The sequence below is a fragment of the Pipistrellus kuhlii genome, unplaced genomic scaffold (assembly GCF_014108245.1).
Source record: "Pipistrellus kuhlii isolate mPipKuh1 unplaced genomic scaffold, mPipKuh1.p scaffold_m20_p_4, whole genome shotgun sequence".
Taxonomy (NCBI): Eukaryota; Metazoa; Chordata; class Mammalia; order Chiroptera; family Vespertilionidae; genus Pipistrellus; species Pipistrellus kuhlii.
In genome coordinates this window covers 22135033-22160016 of record NW_023425540.1, presented here as the reverse complement: position 1 = coordinate 22160016, position 24984 = coordinate 22135033, and the positions used below count along the sequence as shown (strand labels likewise).

The 24984-nt window shown below is 37.3% G+C and overlaps 1 protein-coding gene across 19 annotated transcripts in view; it reads left to right on the top strand.

Annotated features, from left to right (window-relative positions):
* Positions 1-24984, top strand: part of ADCY2 (adenylate cyclase 2) — a 262534-nt gene that overhangs the window by 173259 nt on the left and 64291 nt on the right. For all 19 annotated transcript variants that reach the window (XM_045571823.1, XM_045571821.1, XM_036409666.2 and 16 more), the window contains 9 exons: positions 2015-2163; positions 5818-5929; positions 8505-8632; positions 11594-11752; positions 12751-12883; positions 14214-14390; positions 18007-18050; positions 20849-20929; positions 24743-24812. In XM_045571823.1, coding sequence (XP_045427779.1) covers positions 2015-2163; positions 5818-5929; positions 8505-8632; positions 11594-11752; positions 12751-12883; positions 14214-14390; positions 18007-18050; positions 20849-20929; positions 24743-24812 — 1053 coding nt within the window. The remainder of the gene's footprint in view (positions 1-2014; positions 2164-5817; positions 5930-8504; positions 8633-11593; positions 11753-12750; positions 12884-14213; positions 14391-18006; positions 18051-20848; positions 20930-24742; positions 24813-24984) is intronic.

The following is a 24984-nucleotide window of genomic DNA, read 5'->3' as shown; positions in this document are numbered from 1 at the left end:
CTCCGAGTTTAGTCACTAGGTTGGGAAGAGGTTTCAGGTAGGAGAGTGAGGGAGGTAGGTCAGCTATTAAAAGGGGCTGCTGGTGGCAGCAGGGGTTCAGAACTACTGAAGACCCTTGGGAAAGTATGTAATATGCTCAGATCTCCCCAAGGATGGTGATGGATACAGAAGGTGGGGACAATTCCATTAAATTATCGATACTTTCTTATTGGTTGGGACACAGGAACCCAGATTTATAAAGGAGCAGGCTGCAAGTGACCTCTAAAGAAGGCATAGGGAATGTGGGTAGGCCACTGACAACGTTGACTATAAGAAGCATAAGTAGAAATGAATGTAAATGTTAGGAAAGTCTACTGGTTGCTTTAAATTCAACAGAAGACTGCGCTGAATTCTTCATGCACACACAGGTTATTGTCATAAAATGGCAAAGTAGAACTAAGCTGAGCATTGTGGCCTGGGCATTTTATTTTCCTTAGCCCTGGACTCATCTGTCACCCATCCAAAAGAGGACAAAATTGGTTTTAATCTAGCTAAGCTGGTTGTCAGGCATCTCTATAAACACACAGAATCCTCTGGGATTTCTAAATAGATAGACTAGGTCCAGATTCATAATCTGCTGTGTTCTACATGCTAACATTCCTTATCACTGTTTTAGAAGTTAACAGATTTATATTCAATGCCTATTTGCTTTGATAATCACAGAGATTTTATGGCATTTCAGAGCAATGGAAGAAAGATCAACACTCAGTTATGCCAGTTCATGGAGAACTGAGGTACCTCTATAGGCACGTACTCTGTCTCCTGTTGACTTTGCACCTAACTTTACCTGGAGCAGGCTGGGATGGGCTTTGATGAGAGTCATCCCATCTCCATTACGATGCACTCCTGGACCACCCTCTGTCCCTCAGGGGTAGTTCCCAACAGCCACCTTAGTGATGTGTATAGGAGATGGACCACGGGCCCTGAAAACCTGGGAGCAAAGCCCAGTTTCCCCTCAGCCCCTACTTTCTCACCACTTTGTTCATAAACACACACACACTAGAGACAGAGAGAGAGAGAGAGAGAGAGAGAGAGAGAGAGAGAGAGAGAGAGAGAGGAAGATGGAGACATAATAATATTTCATTCAAAAATATTTATCAACATGGAATACCACAATAAATATTAAATCTATAATACTGGAAGAAAATGTTTTCTACAGTAGATTAACATTTAAAATACTTTAGGATTAATATAAACTATCAAAAAAAGGTTTCCCATCTGTAATACTTTTCCTAAAATGTGTGTGTGTGTGTGTGTGTGTGTGTGTATCACATTTTTCTTGAAGAAAATGGAAAAGTACAACTCTAGCTAAATAAGTACATATTAAAATAAGTATAATATTGCACGCTACTGTGTACTGAATTTAGAAAACAAACATACAAGAAAAGCTCATAGCAGCTTTTTGCCTTCCACCAGTAGTTTTTTATAGATGACATTTTGCAGAAGCTAATATTCCTGATATTCTGTCTTTATAATAGTTCAAAATCACTAAAGGAAATTGAATGTTCATTATAGAGGAAATTAAATAGTTGAAAATATTTATCTTATTTAGGAAATGTGGAGTATTGGTTGACTTTCTAAAGTGCAATAAAGCACCTTATCTCTCATATGAGCAAGCCAGCAAAAATGAGTGTTTTCTATCAAACAAACCACTGGTTTCTGGCATTTTAAACTTATTTCTGCTTTACTACATTAAAATCAAAGTGGATAAATAATAATATCCTTGGGGAAATAACTTTGCCTCCTTTTTTTTCTCTGCACTGAAGAACACATGATTATAACGAAATAAATAAAACAACACACTCTGACCTTAAACATTTTGATTTTTTTCAACATGTAGTCCTAGAATCTGTATTTTTAACTCGTTGAAAATAGTCCACGAATTGGCTGTGCTACAACTCAGTGATGTTTTTGAATATTACTTGATGCTCCCTTAGTTATTGGAACTCTGTCTTCCTTCCGCACCTTGTTTCAGGAGCGGCTCCTGCTGTCCCTGCTGCCAGCTCACATAGCCATGGAAATGAAAGCTGAGATTATCCAGAGGCTGCAGGGCCCCAAAGCTGGCCAGATGGAAAATACAAACAACTTTCACAACCTGTACGTCAAGCGCCACACCAATGTCAGGTATACTGCTCTGTTCTTTCTCAGCAAATCCAGGGAGCCTGTTCACTGCAGTGGGGACATATTTAACTGGAAGCCCACATCTTACAATGGCATGTATCCTTTGCAATCGTTAAACCTTGGCATGTAGAGTAGTTACCCTTCGCTTACCCTTGTGCTGCCTCTTGGGGCCTTCATGTTAAGAAAATAGGATCCTCTAATTTATTGTGTTGTCCCACTTAGCCCTGATTTCTATGCTGACCATCACAAAAGGAGGATAGGTGGACAGTGGTCCTTATTCTGGGAACTCCATGATCTGAACTCATGTTCCCGGGGGGCCTAGGACACTCAGCCTTGCAGGGAGATTGGAGGATGGGTTAGTGGCTCTCAGCACAAGGACGAGTTCTCACAGTGGGTTTGGCAGACAGGTCTCAGAGAAGCCAGCACTTTCTAGAGAATCTAGATGTTCATCAGGATTGAAGGGTTTTTGGAGTGTGGTCAACCAGTGACCAACATCCTAGGAGACTGATGTACAGCATAATTATAGTCAAAGTTACTGCTTTTCAAAGTCTGGCTTAGTCATATCTCCTCGGGAGCCATTCCTGGAATCACAGTCCCTGGAATCAGATGGGATTGGGGTCAGGAAGGAGAAGCCTTCGGGGCGGCTTGTTCTCATGCATGTATTTGGTCTCATTCATTATGTTTTGATGTTAATACTTTAGCTGTTAGAGTTACCCACCACCCTGTTCAATAGTTCAATGCTAACAACTACAAAAAAAAAATTGTTGAGCATTGACTAGAATTGGGATAATTGGGGTGAGCCTGTTCTTTCCCAAGTCCAGGCTCTTTCCAATGCATGATACTGCCTTCTGGTGTGGTTGCTTCAGGTCAAGGATTTAAAAATTCATTAATAAAAAATAAATTTATTTGCAAAATAAATACATTGCTGAAACAAATCTCACTTTGACAACAGATTTTAGAAAAGGTGCATAGAGCTAGTGATATACTTAAGAAATGCCTATTGAGAAGGAGATAATAGAAAAATGGTTGCATATTAAGTAAGAACTGTGAAAGCACCTTTGGATAAATGAAGAACCGGGAATGGTTTTTTCTTTTTAAGTCCCACCATTTGGGGAGATAGTTTAAAAATTAAAGAACATTTATACATGTTTAGGAGTAAAATTATTTAAAATAGTATCTTCCAGTTTTTAAGTTTCATACATACATAACTAAAGAAAAAAGTTTGCATTATCTGGCAATGTATATTATACTAGAATTAACCTCTTCCAACCTTGACTGTCTGAGAGTCAGCAATGCCCCTCCCATTTCAGGAAATATTTTTAAGTCATAGATCAGCTCTTCAAAACGTGAAGATACATTCAACTATATCTTGGATCACAGAATATCCAGGATCACAGAATATCCATGACACAATGCAGGAACCAACAGACCTATAAAAATGACTAACGATAACCACTAACCTCAGGTTTCTCCTGCTATTAGTTACCAGTTTCTTTGTAATGAATTTCCCCGAAACAAGAATAAATATTGTCTCCCAGTTTCTATGGGTGGGAATTTGGGAACATCTAAGCCAGGCAGTCATTAGTTGTTGGTTATTTCTGTGGGACCCCACCCACTATGGGAGGGGACAGTACAGGTGTGAGCGGCAGGAGGTGAGGATCCCTGGGGCCACCTTGGAAGCTGACTGCCTCACTGGCTATGGCAAAGGGTTTGGGAAGCAGCTTCAATGCCCTTAATTTCCCTCACACATTGTCTGGAATATGTTTGCAGTATTGAATTAAATTTAAATTCATAAAATATATTTGGAATCCAAAAGTGATTTAAATACTTAAAAATGTAAAACCTTAAAAGGCATGAAATAGCAATTTTTTAAAAATTTATATGTGAAGACGTGGCTTTTTTGTCCTGCAACAGGACATGTGCAAGCAAAGAAGCAGGTAACACAGGTAATACCTGAGTGTTTGGGGTGGGGGGTCTTTTAATGAGAATTATTAGGTTTGTAGATAGTACCAAAGAGATCAATTACTTACTTTTTAGTTTTGCTTTGACTGTTCATTCAACAAAGCATTTATTCTCCATTAATAATAATTACTAGCTCTTTGTTATGCAATGATAATAACAACAACAATAATGATTATAATGATAAGGAAATGGCAAGGAGGGGGAGGAAAAGACAATTTATAGCCATAAAGGTAAGAACTACCAGCTGCTTCCTGAATCTTCCTGGTCTTCCTCCAAGTCCCTCCCACTGGTGCTGAAACATCACAAACCCATCAGATCTTTGAAAATAGACAGTCTCTTAGCCCAATGCCACCACCCACCTCTGAAATGACCTTTCTGCCTTTCAGAGCTCAGATTCTAGAGATTTTTTCCACTCTCTCTGACTAATCTTTATTTCCTCACTCACCTCAAATCAACACTTTCTGGCTTTAACATCCCCATGTCACAGAACTCATTCTTGCTAAATTCACCAACTGTCTTGTCCCAGATCTGTGTCTGACAGACTCCCACACCCTTCTCTCAATGACTGCCTTCGCCCTTGCCCTTGCACTCACAGATTTATCCCCATCCCTCATATTCCTGACATCCTATCCCCTTGGTTTTATTTCTACAGTTTCTTTGGTTGTTTTCTCTTCCCTAAATCTAACCTCTCCTGTAAAATTAGTGTCTTGCTCTTTTTTGTTCTCTCCAGCTCTCTCCCAGGATTTAATTATCATCCACATGGTGCTGAGACACAGAACTCAACCATAGTTTTCCGTATTCATCTACCTAATAATGGGCGTCTTCCTTTTGGGTGTTCTGCAAACACCATCCAACTCAATGCAATCAAAGCTGAATCAGACATCTTCCCCTGCTTTGATTTGTCCCACTGGCATTAAGGGAGGCTGCACTGTCATTCCCTAAGAGTGACTTTCCTGGACTCCTCACCATCTAATTCCCACCTCCTGCCCAACCCCCCTACCCCCCACACACACACACAAACCCACACACTATTCTTTCTTATAGCAGCCTGTTGTTTTCTTTTATAGAACTTATTATCATTGTATTTGGACATTTTTGGTATCTTTATTTGTTTAATTCATCCAACTAAACTCTGAGCTTTAGGAAGATGTACCCTGATTGCTTCATCCCTGCAGGTAGTAAGTAATCCAGAATCTTTTGTTAAGAAGACTTCCTTTTAAGAAGCTTATTATTTCAGGAAGCTTTAAATGAATAAAAACAGGATTTTAGCTTTTATTATTTTACTGTTTCTACTTTTAGGAATTCTAATAGTACAAATTTATGTAACAGATGGAAGCAAACCTATTTGATAGCAGGATTAGAACAGTGTAATGGACTGTCAGGATGACTACTAAGTAAACCAGAAGGAGAGAGGGCCTGAACCTGAAAGAGACAAGTGATCAGGAGAAATAGACTACAATAGAAAAATGCATCATGTGACTAATTTTCTCTCATTTTAATTATAAAAATTTAACATAAAAGTGTACTGGGAATGTTCAGCAAAGTGTTTATTTCCTTTCCAGGAAAATGACATTTTTCTTTTGAAAATATAAAATGAAAATAAAAGATTATATACTATTTTAATAGAGAAATCTAGCATTACCTTCTTAATGAATATAAAGTTGCAAACACTACCCCCTTTGTTCATTCCCACAGTATCCTCTATGCTGACATTGTTGGGTTCACCCGCCTGGCCAGTGACTGCTCCCCAGGAGAACTGGTCCACATGCTGAACGAACTTTTTGGGAAGTTTGATCAAATTGCAAAGGTAAGTATTAGTGATTCTCTTTCACTTTGAAGATAAATAAAAATTTAGCTTACTTTTCCTCTGGCCCCTTATCAACTTTTTACTGTTTTACAAAAGGCTTCCTTTAGGAATGTTTGTAAATGTGTTGGATTTATTTTCCATTGAGCCCTCCTGATAAGTCTCCAGCCTAACTCAAGGGTGAGAAATGTCATAGCATGTAATTAACACATTTTTATCTATTTTAAAACTTCTGCTTATATATAATTCAGCACACATATACTAAATAAATTTTGAATGATGAGATTTAATTTGCATATATCTGTGCACTGTGCTATTTTGAAGGTCCTTTTTTTAGGCTTTTGATGTCAAGGAGTTGGAAACATGGTTTCCTCTCATATATGTGTGTGTGTGTGTGTGTGTGTGTGTGTGTGTGTGTATCTATCTATATCTATATCTATATCTATATCTATATCTATATCTATATCTATGCAGCCATCGCAACCAAAACAACTGAATGGATGACCGAACAGACTGCTTGGGGTGACTAGGCCGGCGGGGGAAAGCAATTGAGGGCGACTAGGCCAGCAGGGGGGCGGGGGGGGCAGTTAGGGGCAATCAGGCAGACAGGCAAATGAGCAGTTAGGAGCCAGTGGTCCAGGATTGTGAGAGGGATGTCCAACTGCTGGTCAGACATGCCCTGAGGGGTCCCAGATTGAAGAAGGTGCAGGCTGGGCTGAGGGACACCCCTCTAGTGCACGATTTCCGTGTACCAGGCCTTTAGTCCAGTTATAACTATCATGTTGTAACTATCATGTATTCACATTATTAATAAGCATCCTAAAAGAACCCCTAAAGTAGGATGCATAACTTCTCCCTAAGCCCTTTATTTACTATTGTCTCACTTTCATTCATTGATCCTTGTACCATCAAGAAAGAAGTGAGTTCAGTAATTGCTATTTATTTGTTCATTTATAAGAAATTTTATAGAGAGGAAATGATGACAAGTGATCTAAAACCACATTAAACCTTATTTATTGGAGCTGTTAGGGTTTGTGGTGGGCCTATTGATAAAACATTTTATCTCTCTTACCCTTTCTCTGAAATTGATAACAATAATAATAATAAAATATAGAAAACATAGCTGAAGGCATCACACATTTTTATTTCAAAATATATTATGAAGCTACCATAATCAAAACAGTGTGATACTGGCATAAAAATACACTTATAGGCCAATAAAATAGAATAGAGAGCCCAGAAATAAACCCATGCATATATGGCCAACTGATCTTTGATAAGTGTGTCAAGAATTCACTATGCTTAATATTGCAGATTTCTGTATTCTAGATTCAAAATATCTATATAGGAAATATGATAGGGAATCCTTCTCAAAAAATATTTGTTTGCCTTTTTATTATTTATTAGATGCCCAAGTAGCACATATGATCTAATTAGCATATTACGTTTTTATTATTATAGATGATACTGATATCAGGAATTGCTAGCAAGCCATCTAAAGTGCTGTAGATAAGCTTGAAAGTACACCCACTCTCCATCAGACAGGGAAAGAATTATGCAAAATCTCTATAAATCTACAGTATGCTTTAGAACAAAAATATTATATTCATTTTATTATTTCAAATGTGTTCAATTTATACATAAGCCTGAGTTTGTGTTAGGAAGGAAAAGAAAATCTGTGTTTGGTTTTGGTTTTAGATTTTTTTATTTTAGTGAAAAGTCTATAATATAGATGCAAAGATTAGGAATAAGTGTAAGATTGATGCATATGAATGAAGTTGATCTCCATATTATAAAAACAACCCAGACAAGAAAAATGATGAGTTAGTCTGACTTTATAGTTAATTGATTGAATCTGTCAGAATTGTTTTGTTTTTTATTGGTTGATTTTAGAGAGAAAGAAAAGAGTTGGGAAAGAGAGGGATTTGTTATCTACTTATTTATGCATTCCTTGGTTGATTCTTGTATATGCTCTGACCCGGGATCTAACCTGCATCCTGCATATTGGGCTGGGACAATGCTCTAAACAACTGAGTTACCCAGAGAGGGCAGAATTGTTTTAAATTACTTTACAGTAATGGATGGTGCTTTATTATATGATGGAAATGTGTATCAGAAGCTACATGTCTGTAGGTAAGAACCTTTCATATAAACAAAGACTGTGAGCATAGTAGGGAATGACATAGATTCTAATTCCATTGACATTCTGTCATTGTTTTCTGCCCTGCATAGAATGTTTCATTTCAGCATCAATGTTTGGGGATGTTTACACGAAGGAGAATGATCCTATCTGTATATTCCTTTGCTTGTATTAACAAGAAATAATTCCAGAACATTCTCTGTTTCCCCTTTCATTCCCTTTCCCTTCTCCCCTTATTTTGGCAAATGGGCATGTGAGTGATGGTGGCTCATTCTTGATGGGTAGTGAAAAGAAACCCAACTTGTTCTCATTTCTCTCCCCATGATTCCTACTCACTCTGTCAGTAGGATTAGCTCTTGATGGTATTCTGCAAATTTAAATTCTTATATAAGTGCTTTAATGCAACTGAAATTCTGTGATTTTTTTTTTTTCTTCCAGGAAAATGAATGTATGAGAATAAAAATTTTAGGAGACTGCTACTACTGTGTGTCTGGACTCCCAATATCTCTCCCCAACCATGCCAAAAATTGTGTGAAAATGGGACTGGATATGTGTGAAGCCATAAAGTAAGTGCAATGCTTTAGTAAGATCTTCTTTAACAGCCGAAACCCGGTTTGGCTCAGTGGATAGAGCATCAGCCTGCGAACTGAAAGGTCCCAGGTTTGATTCTGGTCAAGGGCATGTATCTTGGTTGCGGGCACATCCCCAGTAGAAGATGTATAAGAGGCAGGTGAACGATGATTCTCTCTCATCGATGTTTCTAACTCTCTATCCCTCTCTCTTCCTCTCTGTAAAAAATCAATAAAAAATATATTTTTTTAAATCTTCTTTAACAGTTTAATAATTTTAGTTGCAGTTCTCAGATGCCACTACTTGTATTTACTAGTCTATTAGCATTAAATGCATTATTGTACATTTAAGTGTAAATGTGCAGAGACCCATTTACTGATATGTGAGTAACTTGATCCAAAGTATGACTTCTCTAAGTGTTTTCTATTATTATTATTAGCTTTAGATTTTTTTTGCTAAACTGAGTTAGGAAGCTATGAAAAAGAACATTGTTGGTTTTTTTCAAAAGTGATTTTTAAAAATTTAAGTATCTTCTCTGATCTTTGGGAAACTGTATTCTTAGGATCCCTCATGATTTCTGACAGATAATACGGCTACCCACAAATTGTAAGAAAGAAAGTAATTTATCACCAAGCAGCAATTAATATACAAACACAGCCCAAAATTACTTCAGCTAGGCAACATTCTCAGCTTTGAGTAGTTTCAGTTATAGGTCACCTGTTTGGCTCCTAGACAGCTCACAAAATGATCCTTAATGGGTTGTTTTATTACACACCCAATAAAAGGCATCTCAGCCAAATTCAGGAATTCTCCCATATTCTCTCTCACATGCAAGGGCAAGCATTTCATTCCCATTTCTTAAAGCACAAGGTAAGGATGGATAAAGGCATTTTAATTTTTTTAAGATGGTGAGGAGAAAGCACACACTTAGCATTGGAATTTTGCCAGATCATCTCAGGTTTTGTCACAGGAACCAGAAACATGGGTCCGTGAATATTTGCCTGTGTTTTCCCCTCCATATGTGGACTCCAGACTTAACCTAATCAGTGCCTCGACCCCTATTTGCCGAGGCCCCATGGCGGAAGCACTTTAGCTGAAGTTTTGGAATGTTCTCAAAGCTTAGAAAGGGGTGTGTTTTGTTTTTTTCTGTCATGAGAATGCAAACTGTTCTTAATCAAGGAAGTGATATTCAGGATCCTGATGTTGTAAGTCATTAAGGTTCCTCTTAAACTAGAAAATGTGTCTACTGCTGTTGCAAGTTTTAAGCAATTGCTTCAGCATTTTTCTAGAGATGACATAGATTGCATCTGCATGCATTAAAACACTTAGTCAGTGAATTCATTTGAACCTTTGACCCACTCATTTTTCTACAAAAGATGCATATGACTTGGAGACTATTTTAAAGAATCAAATCATTAACCAGTCAATTCTGTCACAATGGCATTGTAGAGTGCCTTCTTTTCCCTTTTTATGCCCTCCTGGCTCTCTGCTGACCATGTTTCAGTACAGAAATGCCATATGGTTGGACCTGTTCTCTCTCCATGAGGTAAAATCTTAAGAACAATTATTGGTTTTACAACAATTTATTTACCTCCCAAAAATGAAACAAAGTAAATTCTTCTAAGATGATCCAGGTCAATAAACTTGTATCTTGTTTTAAGTGTCTACATTGCCCCAAGCCCTGAACCCACTGATGGGTATACAAACCATTTGGGCAAGGTCTGTGTCTTCCTGGAGCTGACATTCTGAGAGCAGATGTGAACCCAAATGGGAGTGTTAGCTCTGGGAGGTTGGAGGACCTAGGAGGGTTCCTATATCAACCAGAAAGCCTTCCGGGGTGAGGAGAAGGTCATGCCTAAAACACAGATGGAAGAACAATGCAAACTGGTCCTGTGACATCCACACCCTGTCAGAGAAAGGAGCCTAGGGGAGTGGGGAGCAGAGAGAGGAACCATCCTGAGCAAAAGGCGAGGATCATACAAGGCCTGGGCTGCCATAGCACTCATTGCTGATGGAGGGCAGAGGGTTGGGGGCAGACCTTCTACATTATGTAAATGTTCTGGCTCCTCCTGAGGGTGGGAATGAAGGGTTTGGATGGCCTGCATTGTTTGTTGTCTTTGGGGGTGTGTGGGAAGGGACCATAAAAGGAAGAAAGAGTAAGAGGAAGGGCAGGGAAAGAAAGGAAGAGAAGGGATAGGAAGGGAATAACTTTCAAAAAAATTTTTTTTTTTTTTTTGCAGAAAGCCATTTATTTTTACATTGTAAGTTTGTTTGTTTAAATCATTTTTAGCATACTCAAATGATGTCTTTTTACCATTTAAGCATGACATCTATGCCTATGTCATTTGAGACCTTTAAGTTTCATTTACTGCAGCCACTCCTGGTAACCCTTCCTCTTTGCTGTGTTGCAACCAACATCATTGTTTCCTTTCCCATAGCCTCTGGGGGTGATTCTCTCTGGGTAACTAGGGATACCTTCCTGTAATGCTTCTTTTACAGTCATGTTAATTGACAAATGTATTGGTACTTAGCAGGCAGAAATAAATAAGCATTGCCAAGCATTGTCATTTTCCCTTAAAGGAAATTTTTCATTTGCTCTATTAATGAGTGTGTCCTAAGGTATTTTTCATTTGCCTCTGTTAATAAGACAGTGTCCTAAGGTATTTTTAAAGCTGTTAGAAGGAAAGGGTTGAGGGGATTAGATAAAAGCCTCATTAACATAGGCAACAGTGTGATTACCGCAAGGCAAGTGGGGGTGGGGATAGAAGAGGGTGAAGAGGAGTAATCAGAAAGAAAAACAATTTTTGTGGCTCAAGGCAGTCATCTGCTACAGAAGAATTCGTGATCATATTTCCAACAGTCTGAGAAATTCTGAATAATCACATGCCCTGAAAATTGGCCAAGAGTTAAATGGAGAAGCTGTTCCTGTATGGTGATGTAAGTTTCCTTCTCTTTAGGAAAGTGAGAGATGCTACTGGCGTTGATATCAACATGCGTGTGGGAGTGCACTCCGGGAATGTCCTCTGCGGAGTGATTGGCCTGCAGAAGTGGCAGTACGATGTGTGGTCACATGACGTTACCTTGGCCAATCACATGGAAGCTGGAGGGGTCCCAGGGTAAGGCCTGACATTGGATTTCTCTCTTTAAGTTGGCTGCATGGTTAGAAATGATAGGTCAGAAGGTTAATAACTTCTCAGTCTTGGATGATTTCTATGGTATTTATGTCCTACAGCCTCTTACATTAATAAGATAAACATGACCTGTCAAGTCCCAATCCCACCACCCCCATGACCCCTGGTTAAAGACTGTGGATATCAGATTCTAAATTACAGACTTTTACTTACTTGCAAAAGTATGCATAGGGGCATAAGTTGAAGATGTTTTATACTGCCCTGCAGATATGGCATTTCTCTATTATTAGTGACCTCTGAAACCAGTACTATTAAAATGAGAAAACTGTGGCATCCGTCTCTGGTTAGAGCCTCTTTCAGTCAAGAGGTTTTCAATGCAAGGGCATTAACTTAGAGCAGTGGTCAGCAAACTCATTAGTCAACAGAACCAAATATCAACAGTACGACGATAGAAATTTCTCTTGAGAGCCAAATTTTTTAAACTTAAACTTCTAACGCCACTTCTTCAAAATAGATTTGCCCAGGCTGTGGTATTTTGTGGAAGAACCACACTCAAGGGGCCAAAGAGCCCCATGTGGCTCGCAAGTTGCAGTTTGCTGACCACTGATTTAGAGAAGCATGAGAGCAAACTTTGAGAAAGAAAACTCCTCTTTGTATACAGATCAGCATGCTTTTTAAAATGCCTCTGACCGGCATTTCAAAAAATATCCTTATATACTAAAATTCTTTATGCTCAAGCTTTCTTTGCTGTTCTTCACCACACCCACCAGACAAATTTCTGTGAGTGCAGAGACCTCCAAGGAGGAGGAGATCCTGACCTCCAGAAGCATCTTTCTAAAGCCCTGGTTAATAGACTGTCAACCTTATCAGAGTCCATTTTACCAAGAACTTACAGCCTTCCTTTCATTTCTGAAGTCACAGAAATAATCTCCCTCCGTAGATAGCCTTATCTATCTTGATTGTGGTTTTAAATGGAATTTCAGACGTGTCCATATTTCTTCTGTCACCCTGGAGCATCTGAATGGAGCTTACAAAGTGGAGGAAGGAGATGGTGACATCAGGGACCCGTATTTAAAGCAGCACCTGGTGAAAACCTACTTTGTAATCAACCCCAAGGTCAGTGTTGCAAAGAGTCTATACTGTAATTGGCCTATGACTTCTGTGATTAGAAGGCAGAGAAGCAAATTACTTGTATAAGTGTTTTCAGTTAAGTAAGCCTTCGCCTCTAAAATTACTTTAATGCATATGGCATTTTAATTATGGAATGTCTTTTAAATAATGCATTTAAATTTACTTATTAAAGAAACAATTGAAATAATTGCTCTCTATGACAGGGTTGTATTGTTAGTTAATGTATATGATAATTTGTGGTGCTTCTGAGAGCAGCCTGACAGATGGGAAATTAAAGAGAAATATTTTGCTTAGGCTTTCAGATGATAAAAAATCTAATGAGATGAAATAAGATAAACATATAAGAAAAGGGAAAAGAAGGAATTTCTAAAATATTAATAAAGTATCACATATACGTTTGTGTGAGGATAGGTGTATACAGACATGGTTAACTTCCATACAGTAACACCCTCTGTTACTGGAAGAACTTCACACCCATCCAGAAGGCTGGGACCCGACTCCTCCTCTATTCACACCACATGTCCTCCAGAATGAGGGCCTTAGAGCCCTCGTGTCCTTTAGCCTCTCACCTCCTGCCAAATGGGTGTTATTGCTATTTGAGATTCAGATTCCAAAACTCTGAGTGGTGATGTAACTTACCCTAAATCACCAGCTTTACATGGTGCAAATATAAGCAAGAAACACTCCTAAACTGTCAAAACCAGTATCACAAAGTCAACAGGATCAAGTGTGTGGATGTGTGACTATCTACTCACAGTGGCCTCCTTCAAATCCTCGGCTTGCCTTTGGTGGCAAACTTTAGTTCACTGTGACAAGCAGGAAAAACTGAGATGAGGGGGGAACCATAAGGAAAAGGCAAAAAAACAGAACATGAAAACATTGTGTTCAGTAAAAGAACACCAAATCATGGATAGGTAAGACCATCTTAGCATTAGAAAATAGCTCTAATCTCTATTCCCATCACTTTAGTGAAACTCACTGTCAAGAAAAAGTTGGAACAGATCAACATATCTGTTTAAAATTTTACCTTATAAAAATGTTTATTAAAAATGGCTATTTTTCCTAAGTTTAAATTACAGGTAACTTCCTGCCTGTGGGGGTAGAGTGGGGGGGGGGGGGGATGACTCAGCACAAACAGCTTATAACACTGCATGTCTGTAGCACTGAAGGAGTGAGGGCAGAAGCCGTAGAGGTGAAGGGGTGATGTTAGAGGAAGATGCTTAATCAAGGGACACTTCTTGATGGGATGGAGCAGGAAGGAGAGGCTGTACAGCTTTCCCAAGCCAAGTGTAATGATTGATTTCCCTACTCCAAGGGAGAACGAAGGAGTCCCCAGCACCTCTTCAGAACTCGTCACACCCTCGATGGGGCCAAGATGAGGGCCTCTGTGCGCATGACCCGGTACCTGGAGTCCTGGGGGGCAGCCAAGCCCTTTGCACACCTGCATCACAGAGACAGCATGACCACGGAGAACGGCAAGATCAGCACCACGGTATGTCCCCCACGTTCCAAAACATTCTAACACTGAGTGAAGGCTTGTCCTCCAACCAAAAGGCATCGCCTGCCCAAATAACTTCAAATGAAGTGAGTTTACCATCTCTGACTTCTCGGAGGCCCCTTAAAAATAGCTATTAAGATATGAATGAGTGCCAACCCCCCATTGCTAGGGGTTTTAACCCAGAGTGATTTTGCATTGTAACTTCATAACCCTAAGACTGTATTCTTGACAACTGACTGTAACAACTGAATACAGTTTAACTCTTTTGAAAATCCAGGTTTGTGTTTTGTGTTTTGGTTTTTCCATCATTAAGTAAAAACCTGAGCATCTTAATAAAAGAACAAGTGGAGGCATAATGTCCTTGAAGTTTGAGCAGCATTATTAAGACAGTCTCTTTATCACCCAAACATTCAGGCTGCGGCAGCAGCAGTGTACATTCTATTGTTGTAGTTCCTTGTTTATATATCTCCAACTTCCATTAGAGAATAAAGTCTCAAGGTTCTTTACAACAGGGACATTTTCAATAAGATGGCTGCAATGCAGATAGAAAATAGAAAGAACCATAGAGGAGAGAGAAATAAATATAATTAAGCACTTAGAATAATCCCAATGGTATCTTTAGATTTTAATATGACTCTGAGTAAAATTAACTCTATTCACAATGGAGTTGAGGTAAAGAAAGTAAATGGAATGTTACGTAATTCCTATTAGCTCCTGAGAAGAAGCATATCAGGTTGTCAGGTAAAAGTAGGCATTTCCAGTCTTCTGTGTCCCACACCTCCCAGCATGTCACAATGACACACCTAAGCCCTACAGGTAGGGCTCAGCATTCTTGTTTGACTTAGTTATGTTTCTCCTCTCAACTTCCCTTGTTCTTTTTCAAACTAAAAAATAAATGTGGCTTGACAGAAGACTATCACCATCAGACCATCAGGAAAGTAGACCACCAGGACGAGTCCTAGAGTAATTTGTGTTCTATTGGGAAGAGAGAGAATAGAAGTAGGAAACAAAGGAACATGATCATCTTAGGAGCTGCAGAAGGCCATGATAAAGATAAAATGGAGTGATGTTCATGGGAGTGCATGGGTAATTACTCTCGGTAGGACAGCTGGGGACATCTCAGAAAAGGATAAGAGGAAATTGGAAAAGGATGTGGCAGAACAATAAATTCAGTGGTTCTAAGATGGAAATGAATGTGGTCAGAGAGGATCCTGTGTGGCTTTAGTGTCATCAACAATGAGCAAACAATCAGGCTGAGAATGCAATAAGGTAATTGTGTTTAATTCACTCTACTAGTAAGTATACTGGGACGTCACTAGAGGATCTTAAGTGAGGAACGGGCATGGTACATATAATGTGATTTGCAATAATGGTGCAAATGCACAGGGGACCAAGTGAGAATGATGTTCACTTATGCTAAGATTTTAGTAATGTATACAGTGAGAAGCAAATTCAGGGTCTAATTTGAATGTAGAGCAAATCAGACTGTGGTAGAGTGGATAGGTGTGAAAATGAGGATCAAAGATGAATTCACACTTCTTTTAGTGGCACAGCTGGAAGAATTATGATGACCTTAACTGCAACGACAAATGCTATAGGGAAATCAAGAGATTTAAAATAGAAAAATCAAGATTTTGCTAATGGACATCTTCAAATCAGTATGCCTTTTAGAATCTAAGTGCAGCTAGGAAATTGGCAGATGGATGTGCAAGTTGAGAATTTAGGCAGGAGACCCAAGTTGGAGATGAGAATGTGAGAAGGATCAGGTTTTAGATGATATTTGAAGCCATGGAGCTGGATGGAATTATCAAGAAGAGAAGAGGTCAAAAGAGGAGGGCCTGGAGCAACTGGGTCCTTTAGCATTCAGAGCTGTTAAAGGAAAAGCATCCTAAGATGCTAGTATCAAGTTGTCAGTGAAAGTTGATGCTTTTATCACTCTTATGAAAAATAGTAATTTGGATAATTTTGCCTCAATGTTACATTTATTATTAATACTAATGGCTAATAAGCATATTTCTCATTGTGTTTGTTGTTCATCAGAAGTTGGTTGGTTGGTTTTCAAGAAATAAGAACCATGTATAAATATTAAAACATGATTTCCTGTGCTGTTTCTTATGTATACCTGTGAAAACGTTATTTTCCAGGTGTTATTGATATTGTTGTGGTTATTTATTTCTCATCAGTCTTATTGTCCCAGGACTTAACAGTGCCTGTCTCCCTCATTATCTCTTCATGGGACCACAGGAAATATTTTACCTGACTTTAATCTGTTATGTTAGTGAAGATGCCTCCTTTAAAGGAGTGTTGCAAGGTCTAGTGCTTTAAGCTTCCAGAAGTTTATGAAATCAGAGGACCTCTTGAACAAAATCAATTTTCTTAACTGGCTGGTTTCACTAGTCACAGGTACAGAACCTAGGGGCTGCTTTAGCAGCAAGATAGGATATCTTAAGACAATTCCAAGGCTTTGTTTAACACTTGAAGCCCATTTGATGTTTTCTTAGCTATGACCCTCACTCACTTTCAGAAATTATTAATAGTCATTCTTATTAATACATCCCAAGATTTTATTCAGAAATTATTAATAATCATTCTCATTAAGACATCCCAAGATTGAACAGTTGTCATTGCCAGAAGTTATTTCTTTTATCCAATCTCTTATGAAAAGCTCCATAACATTTGAGGTGTTATGGTTCAACATTGATAGAGCTGGTATATAATGTATTATTTTACTTTATGTAAGAAAAAATAGAGTTTTGTTTTGTTCTTAATGTTTTACCTTTTCCTAAGTAAATGTATTCCCTTAACACATTTCTTACCCTAACCTTGGAGATAAAGCAGCAAAGAGGAGTTTTTTTAGAATCATTTTGATTTGATTTTAATTTCCACTGTAACTGTATAAAGGTGAATCTTGTGGGGGTTTTTTAAGTCTACTATTGAACATTAACAGTGGGTGTACCATTGATATACCCTGACTGGTGTCTTCCTCTCATTCTGTTTTCAGGAACAAGAAGCACTCATATGTCAAATCTTTATTTTTTGATTACAGTTTATATTCAATAATTACATTTAATACTCTGTATTAGTTTCAGGTATACAGTATAGAGGTTAGGCAATCATATATTTTACAAAGTAGTTCCCCTAATACACATTCTTAACCAATGGCACTACTTATTAATAGAGTTTAATGATAAGGGTTGACTATAGACTTTCTGGTTATGTTTATGTTTTTTTAAAGCACATTTAAATATTTTTCTGATGTCAAACTACAATTTCAAATGATTGTAAGCTGTTTACATTACTCTAATAATGATTTTTCTGTAGGCAATTGTTTGAAATCATATCTTTGACTATTAGGATGTAAATGTTAAAAATCCTGACAACCAGTCTGATACTTTTGGCGACCACAGTTTATAGATGACACCAATATTTTAAATATAAACTGAGTTTTAGTCTTATTTTACATTTATAGTTAAGTCTTTGCTCCACGTGGGTAATTATATGTTACCTAACTAGAATTTCTCATGATAAAAGAAGAAATGTGTTTACATAGTTATCATTGCAATGCTATTTTAAAAGTATATTTTTGGCAACTAATATCCTTTTTTTGTAGGATGTACCAATGGGCCAACATAATTTTCAAAATCGCACCTTAAGGTATGGTATATGATCCATTTTCTAACTGTTAAAAGCTCACTTTTTTATTTATTACTGAAAGTAATTATCATCAATTATAGTAATTCTGAAGGCTACTTCTTCTAAAAGAGCAGCTACTTGTGAAGAGCCCTATTAAATTGCTCTCAAGCTTCTAAAAATAGGATTATTAGTATCGTGTTATTAGGATTAAGAGAGGAAAAAAGAAAACACCACCTGGTAATCATTATAGAGCTTGAAATTATTTTCCTAAAATGATTTTCCTATTATTAATATATAGCAAAAAAAAAATGAAATTTCTTAAAATGAGTATGGTCCTTACAATTACATTTTTCTGTTTTGAATCTTAGAGATAAAAGTAAGATAGACCTAGCCTTTCTATGGTAAAAAGTAGCGCTGCTCAACCTCTCTAAAAAGAAGAAGAAAACAAAAAAACTTCCCACACATGTCTCAGGGCCCCTGTCACCATCCATGATAGAATTACAGGCACTAATGTCTTTTATTTCCATGTTCCTCTCGCTTTGGGGGTCAGAGTTATCCTTTGGTATTGGTTTGGGAATGAAGTAAGTAAGATAATTCATGAAAGGCCCAAAACTCAAGCCAGTCTTTCTTTCCCCACAAGGGAGTGGGTTTATTCTTATAGAAAACACATTGTATCCAAGTAAAAAGGAAGCACAATTAAGTAGATCATTCCCTGCAAAGCATGGCAAGGGGTGCACATCACCCCAGAATCCCTCTCGGTGACTTTGTTGTAAGGAGCTCTACTTTATATTTTGTGAAAAATCTCAAGCCACATGCAGCTCTGCGGCCCCTTGAGTGTGGCTCTTCCACAAAATACCAGAGCCTGGGCGAGTCTATTTTGAAGAAGTGGCGTTAGAAGAAGTTTACATTTAAAAAAATTTTCTCTCAAAAGAAATTTCAATCGTACTGTTGATATTTGGCTCTGTTGACTAATGAGTTTGCCAACCACTGCCCTAGCAGAAGTCACCAAATTACAGGAGCAAGAAAATCGTCTGTAGGTCAATTATTTTTGTCCAGATAATTAGTGAATACAATGGTGCAAAATCACATGCATTTATTGGCTACTGCATGTGCCATGCTTACTGCATTGATCCCCGTGCAGGCTTTCCCCAAGCTAATCCCAAAACAGATTCATGAAGACAATGCCATTGTTAGCCCTGGACATATCATTGAAGGATTTTGTTTTTCTGTGAATTCAAGGACCTACAACTGTTTCTTCTTAGACTTAGAGATATTTTGAGAAAAAGAAAGCCACCAAACTGAAGTAATAGAACTCAAGTCCAGTCAAGGGCTGATTAAAAACAAAACGAAAGGTCTAAAGTAAAGATAGCTCCTCCCTGTAAAAGAGAATTAGCCAGAGTAGATGATTGCTAAAGTTCCTGGCTTTAAAAAAAAAAAAAGATGATTTGTCTTTTTCAAGCAGCTTGGAATATGGCATGTCAATACCTCTTGGCTCTGTATCTGCATCTGGATCACTTAATATTATTCTGGTTTTGAACCAAGATTGCCCTTGGCCTGTTTGTTTGTTTGTTTGTTTATTTTTACAGAGAGGAAGGGAGAGAGATAGAGAGCTAGAAACATCAATGAGAAAGAAACATCAACCAGCTGCGTCTTGCACACCCCCTACTGGGGATGTGCCCGTAACCAAGGTGTACATGCCCTTGACCGGAATCGAACCCGGGACCTTTCAGTCCGCAGACCGACGCTCTACCACTGAGCCAAACCGGTTTTGGCGCCCTTGGCCTGTTTAAAGAAGACAAGTCAAATCCACAGATGCTGATGGAATTGCAATGCCCATCATCTTATTAATGATGCTTCTATGAGATTAATTATAGATAACTGTGACATTGCATATTGATTGGCTCTTATTGTCTATACCTTCGGCAGTTCTGAACTCAGAAAAGTGTGAGTCTTATCCCAGAATAGAAAGTCTATTCGATTGGTAATTTAACCAATCAGAACACAGACAAGCCATGTGCTCATTGCACATCCCACTCAGGGACCTGTCACACCTAGCCTTAGGCACAGGCTAGTGCAGGCCAGTTGGCGAGGGCCAGCCTGTGTTTTCACTCTTAGCAGGTGCTTAACTTTTAAAAACATTTATTATTTTGGTTTTCTCATGCTAATTGTCAAATTAACCTTGTGAAACTCATTATGATTTTGGCATAATTTATTTACAAAACACATTACAGCTGATGGTTATTTGCTTCCACCACCAAGTGAGTGGTCTGCAAATATAAGTGGGGTTTTCTGTGAGTTGTGCTTTCAAATACTGAGGAACATTTAAATACATACAATTAAGCTTTGATATGCCTAAAAAAGGATGGTAGTTCTACAAATTCTTGAAAACAGACCAGTGAAAACATTAACAAGGAGTAACTATTTTGTCAACTAAACCGAATTTTTGCAGGGGAATTTCCAAAGCCAGTGTGTTCTGTCATAAACTAAAGTTTATAAAGGCAACCAGTCAAGGGCTAATGTGCCTTATGGGACAAAAAGTTCTTTCTTCTCCTACACCAAGCACCTATCCTTCAGTGTTGCTTTTGATTACCAAGAAAAATTTCACTCTAAGTGAAGAAGGCCACATTTTACTGCACCAAAAACTCTAGTCAACTCTGTTGATTCATAGAGTGGCTGCTGTTAATAAAGAAAAGGCTGTTCATGGGTTCATTCTTTTTACTTGTTTAACAGAATTAAACAGAGGTTTTGGCATTATAGAAAAATTGGGTTAATGTTAGTAATAAGATTTCTTACCCATTACATTTCCTTTTTCATTGTAGAACCAAGTCACAAAAGAAACGATTTGAAGAAGAATTGAATGAAAGGATGATTCAAGCAATTGATGGGATTAATGCACAAAAGTGAGTTCTTCTTAATCTTAAATTAGCATTCATCTCTGATAATTTCAGAGACGATATTTCAAATCCTATTATTTGAAAAGGTTGTTATTTTCTACCTAATAAACACACTCCAAGTAAATTACTAATAAAAAGCATGAGTTGTAAATATGGAGAGAAAAATCATAGCAAAATGTGTTCAAGAGGTCATATGAAAGATCAATAGGAATTCCATGTGGGAAAAACTTTGTTATAGTAAGTTATAGTAAGTAGCACTATCCGTTCAGAATGCATTTATTCCCATTCAAACCCAGAGAATATTGACCTACCCAGGTTCCAAATTGTGGAAGAGTGTTATGCTTTAGAATCTGAATTTATGAGGGCAATGGGAAGAAGACTAGGTTTTTCTGGGAAGGGGACACAATATTGTTCAGTCTATGAAGTCTATAAATTCTGTGAATGTCTATGCAGTCTATGAATTGCTGTTGTAGTTTTAAATGGTCCAAGAAATGCCTTAAAAATTAAAGGAAGTAATGGCATTCATGGCCTGGACAGAACAGTCACATCCATCAGCCTCTGAAACCACACCAGGTGCATGTGCCTTCAATAAATGTTTGTTGAATTAAGTTGTAGTGTAAACACCAGGAGGTCCAAATGAAAAGCTCCATAAAAAAATTTCCATCTTTTTTTTAATCTAATTTTTTATCATGACAGTTAACTCTTGAAAAATGGAAATGATTTTCACCTAGAACTCTGCCTACAAAACTAAATTGCACATCTTTGCAAACTGTGTGTTTCTTCTACATTGTTCATTTTAAGTATTTGTTTTAAAATATTTATAGGGTTTATGAGAAAATTACATGACTGTGTGTGTGTGTGTGTGTGTGCGTGTGTGTGTGTGTGTGTGTGTGTGTGTGTGTGTGTGTGTAATTGAATATATACACAATAAAGTATCCTGGTCAGGCTACAGGTGTAATTCAGATATACTGGCACATTGAATTAACACCTGCCTAGAGATCTTTTGTGTGCTCTAAATGCAACATGTGGCTTGAAATAAGTCATTTTCTCAAGTATCAGTCCAGTGTTCATGGCTTACAAAACTTAGTTTTAGGTGCTAGGGACACCAGGAAACTGAAACCTGGTCTTGAGCACTTCCTGCTACTTGCAGGACACAGACAGATAGGAAACTGAAACCTGGACTGGAATTAGGGGGCCTTGCAACTTAATGACGAGCTGGTTTTATTTCCCCTTTATAAATTTCACTCATTTTATTCCCAAACTTATATAATTCAGGAACATTTTTAAATTAGATCTTCCTTTCTCAATAATAATAATAATAATAAAAACTTATAATAAGTTACCTGTATACATAATTTATAGTTTCATAACTACACAGTTCTGGAAATGAATATAGTAAAAATGTATCTTAAATTTTATTTTCTGTCCTTTTTTTATATTAACCAACCTTTGATTCCTCTAATTAGTCTCATAAAAGAGGACAATTACATAGTTCTGCAGCTAATGTAATAATAACTGCCAAAAATATCTATTTCCCTGAATTTGAAGATTATACCCTTGAATCAAAAAATATTATTGCCTTTTCAGCATGGCTCACTGGTTGAGCAACAACCAATGGACCAGGAGGTCACAGTTTGATTCTCCATTGGGGCATGTGCCGGGTTGTGAACCGGATCCCCAGTGGGGGGTATGCAGGAAGCAGTCAATCGATGATTCTCTCTCATCATTGCTGTTTCTATCTCTCCCTCCCTCTCTCTCTTCATCTCTGAAACCAATAGAAATATATTTTTTAAAGTATTGTTATATATAGTTCTCAGTTTTAATGGTGATTGTTCTGGGCTACATTACTGACTTCTGTGCCCCAACTGAAAGTGCATGGCTTGTCATTGAGTCTTGTGGGACATTCACACTCATCATGGTCAGCACCATGAGAGTCTTCCTAACTCTCCAGGGGTTCTGGGCACAGCGTATCCACATAGACCTGGAGGTGTCCCTCCTCAGATGTGCTGGTCTCCTGGAGTAACCTATTAACCCAAATCTGAGACCTCTTGTACATTTAGGGGCTCTAATCTGAAATCAGTAAGTGGCTGGTTACCGGATAAAGTGTAACAGTTCACCTGGCCTTTTCTCCTGGATCATTAAAGGCCTTCATCCTTTATTTCCTGAATACATCGCAGAGTCCAAATCCATAGACAGATGTGCAGTGGATTGGAAAGTTTTATATTAATAAATTCATGTGAATTGGTTTTTGTTTGAACAGATGTAATGTTTTTGGAATTTTATGTAAAATATCATTTTATCTCTAATATTTACCTATCTGTATATGTTCTCTCTCCCTATATAGATATAAGCAAGGTGATATATACTTGTAGAAATATACACATATATGCCTATTCATTATAATTCAGATTATTACATTTGTTATTATAAACATATTTAAGAGAAGTTAGGAAAATAGAAATATAAATTCATCAGTTAATGACTCAAACCAGTTGGTCATTGTTGGTGTTTATTTTTAGATATTTTTATTGATGCACACATTGCAATTTTTTTCTTACTTAACTTTGTTTCAGAAAGTGTATGTTAATTTTATGGCCAAATGTATGATTATATTAGGCACTGTGTACCCGCCTTGCTTGGTCATATATCTGGTGTCTCCGCTTAGCTTATATAAAGCATTCCAGTGAAAAGTTCTGTCATTAAGCTCTTTCTCTATTTCAACTACTTTCTTAAGATAGAGTTTTGTGAGTCAATCAGTGAGTAAGCGTGCATACTTCCATATAATTTTTATTTTTTTAACATTTGATACCTATGTATATATTCACATATGTGTTTATGTTAACATAATATTAGTGATCTGAACTGCTTGATTCTTATATTAATATTTTCCACTGATACTTTTGAAAAACATGTTCAAATACTATTTTTACTTTATAGAAATAAAAAAATAACAATGATTTTACTTATATGTGAATTTGAAAAACAAAATAAATGAACAAGTAGAACAGAAACAGACTCATAGATACAGAGAACACTTTGATGGTTTCCAAATGAAAGAGGGTTTGAAGGATGGGTGAAAAAGATGTAGGGATTAAGAAGTGCAGATTGGTAGTTACAATAGTCAAGGGGATGTGAAGTACATCATAGAGAATATAATCAATAATACTTCAATAACTATGTATAGTGTCAGATAGATACTAGATGTATCATAGGGACCACTTCATAAGTTATATAAATGTTGAATCAATAGTTGCACACCTGAAACTAATACAATATTGTATGTCAACTGTAATTGTATGTATTTAATTGAAAAAAATTATTATAAAAAAAACAAAACATAACAATGAAAGTATTTTCAGTAAGTGTAAAAGAGGCAAAATCTCCTCACCCAGAACTTGAAGGGACTCTAAATGGGCTTGACATTCTGTGATGTGATGCTTGGTATAAACAGAGAAATACAGTGCTTCTCTGTGAACCAAATGCTTCAGGACATGACACTACCATGTGATTTCAGTAAAACATCAGGGAACACATTTAATAATGTATTTTAATCCCTAGTTATTTAATTAGGATAACTTGAGTTTCAAGCTGGTATAACAGATGGTTGTTAATATCAAATTTTCCAAGGAGGGCAGTGTGAATAGGAATATTATATTTGCGGATTCCATATCCAGTTATTTGGCATTATGCCTTTTTTAAAATATTCAATTTTGGATGATTTGCAATAAAGAAAGAAGAATGCAAGTCACTTTTTTTAAAGTAGTTCCAGATGTTTGGTTGGAGGTTTGGTTTTATGATGTCTGCCCTTTTTATTTCTAGGCAATGGCTCAAGTCTGAAGACATTCAGAGAATCTCATTGCTTTTCTACAATAAAATACTGGAAAAAGAGGTAAGCTATAATTTTCTTTAAAATCAATCGTTTTTCTGACATTTTCATTTTTCAGATTTCTTCATGAAAGTATATCCGTGTTTTTTCTTACTTGTGACATTTAAACTGCCTATAGCTACATCCGAACTCTTTATATCTTTTCAATATTTCTTCCATGCATATATTGTTTTGT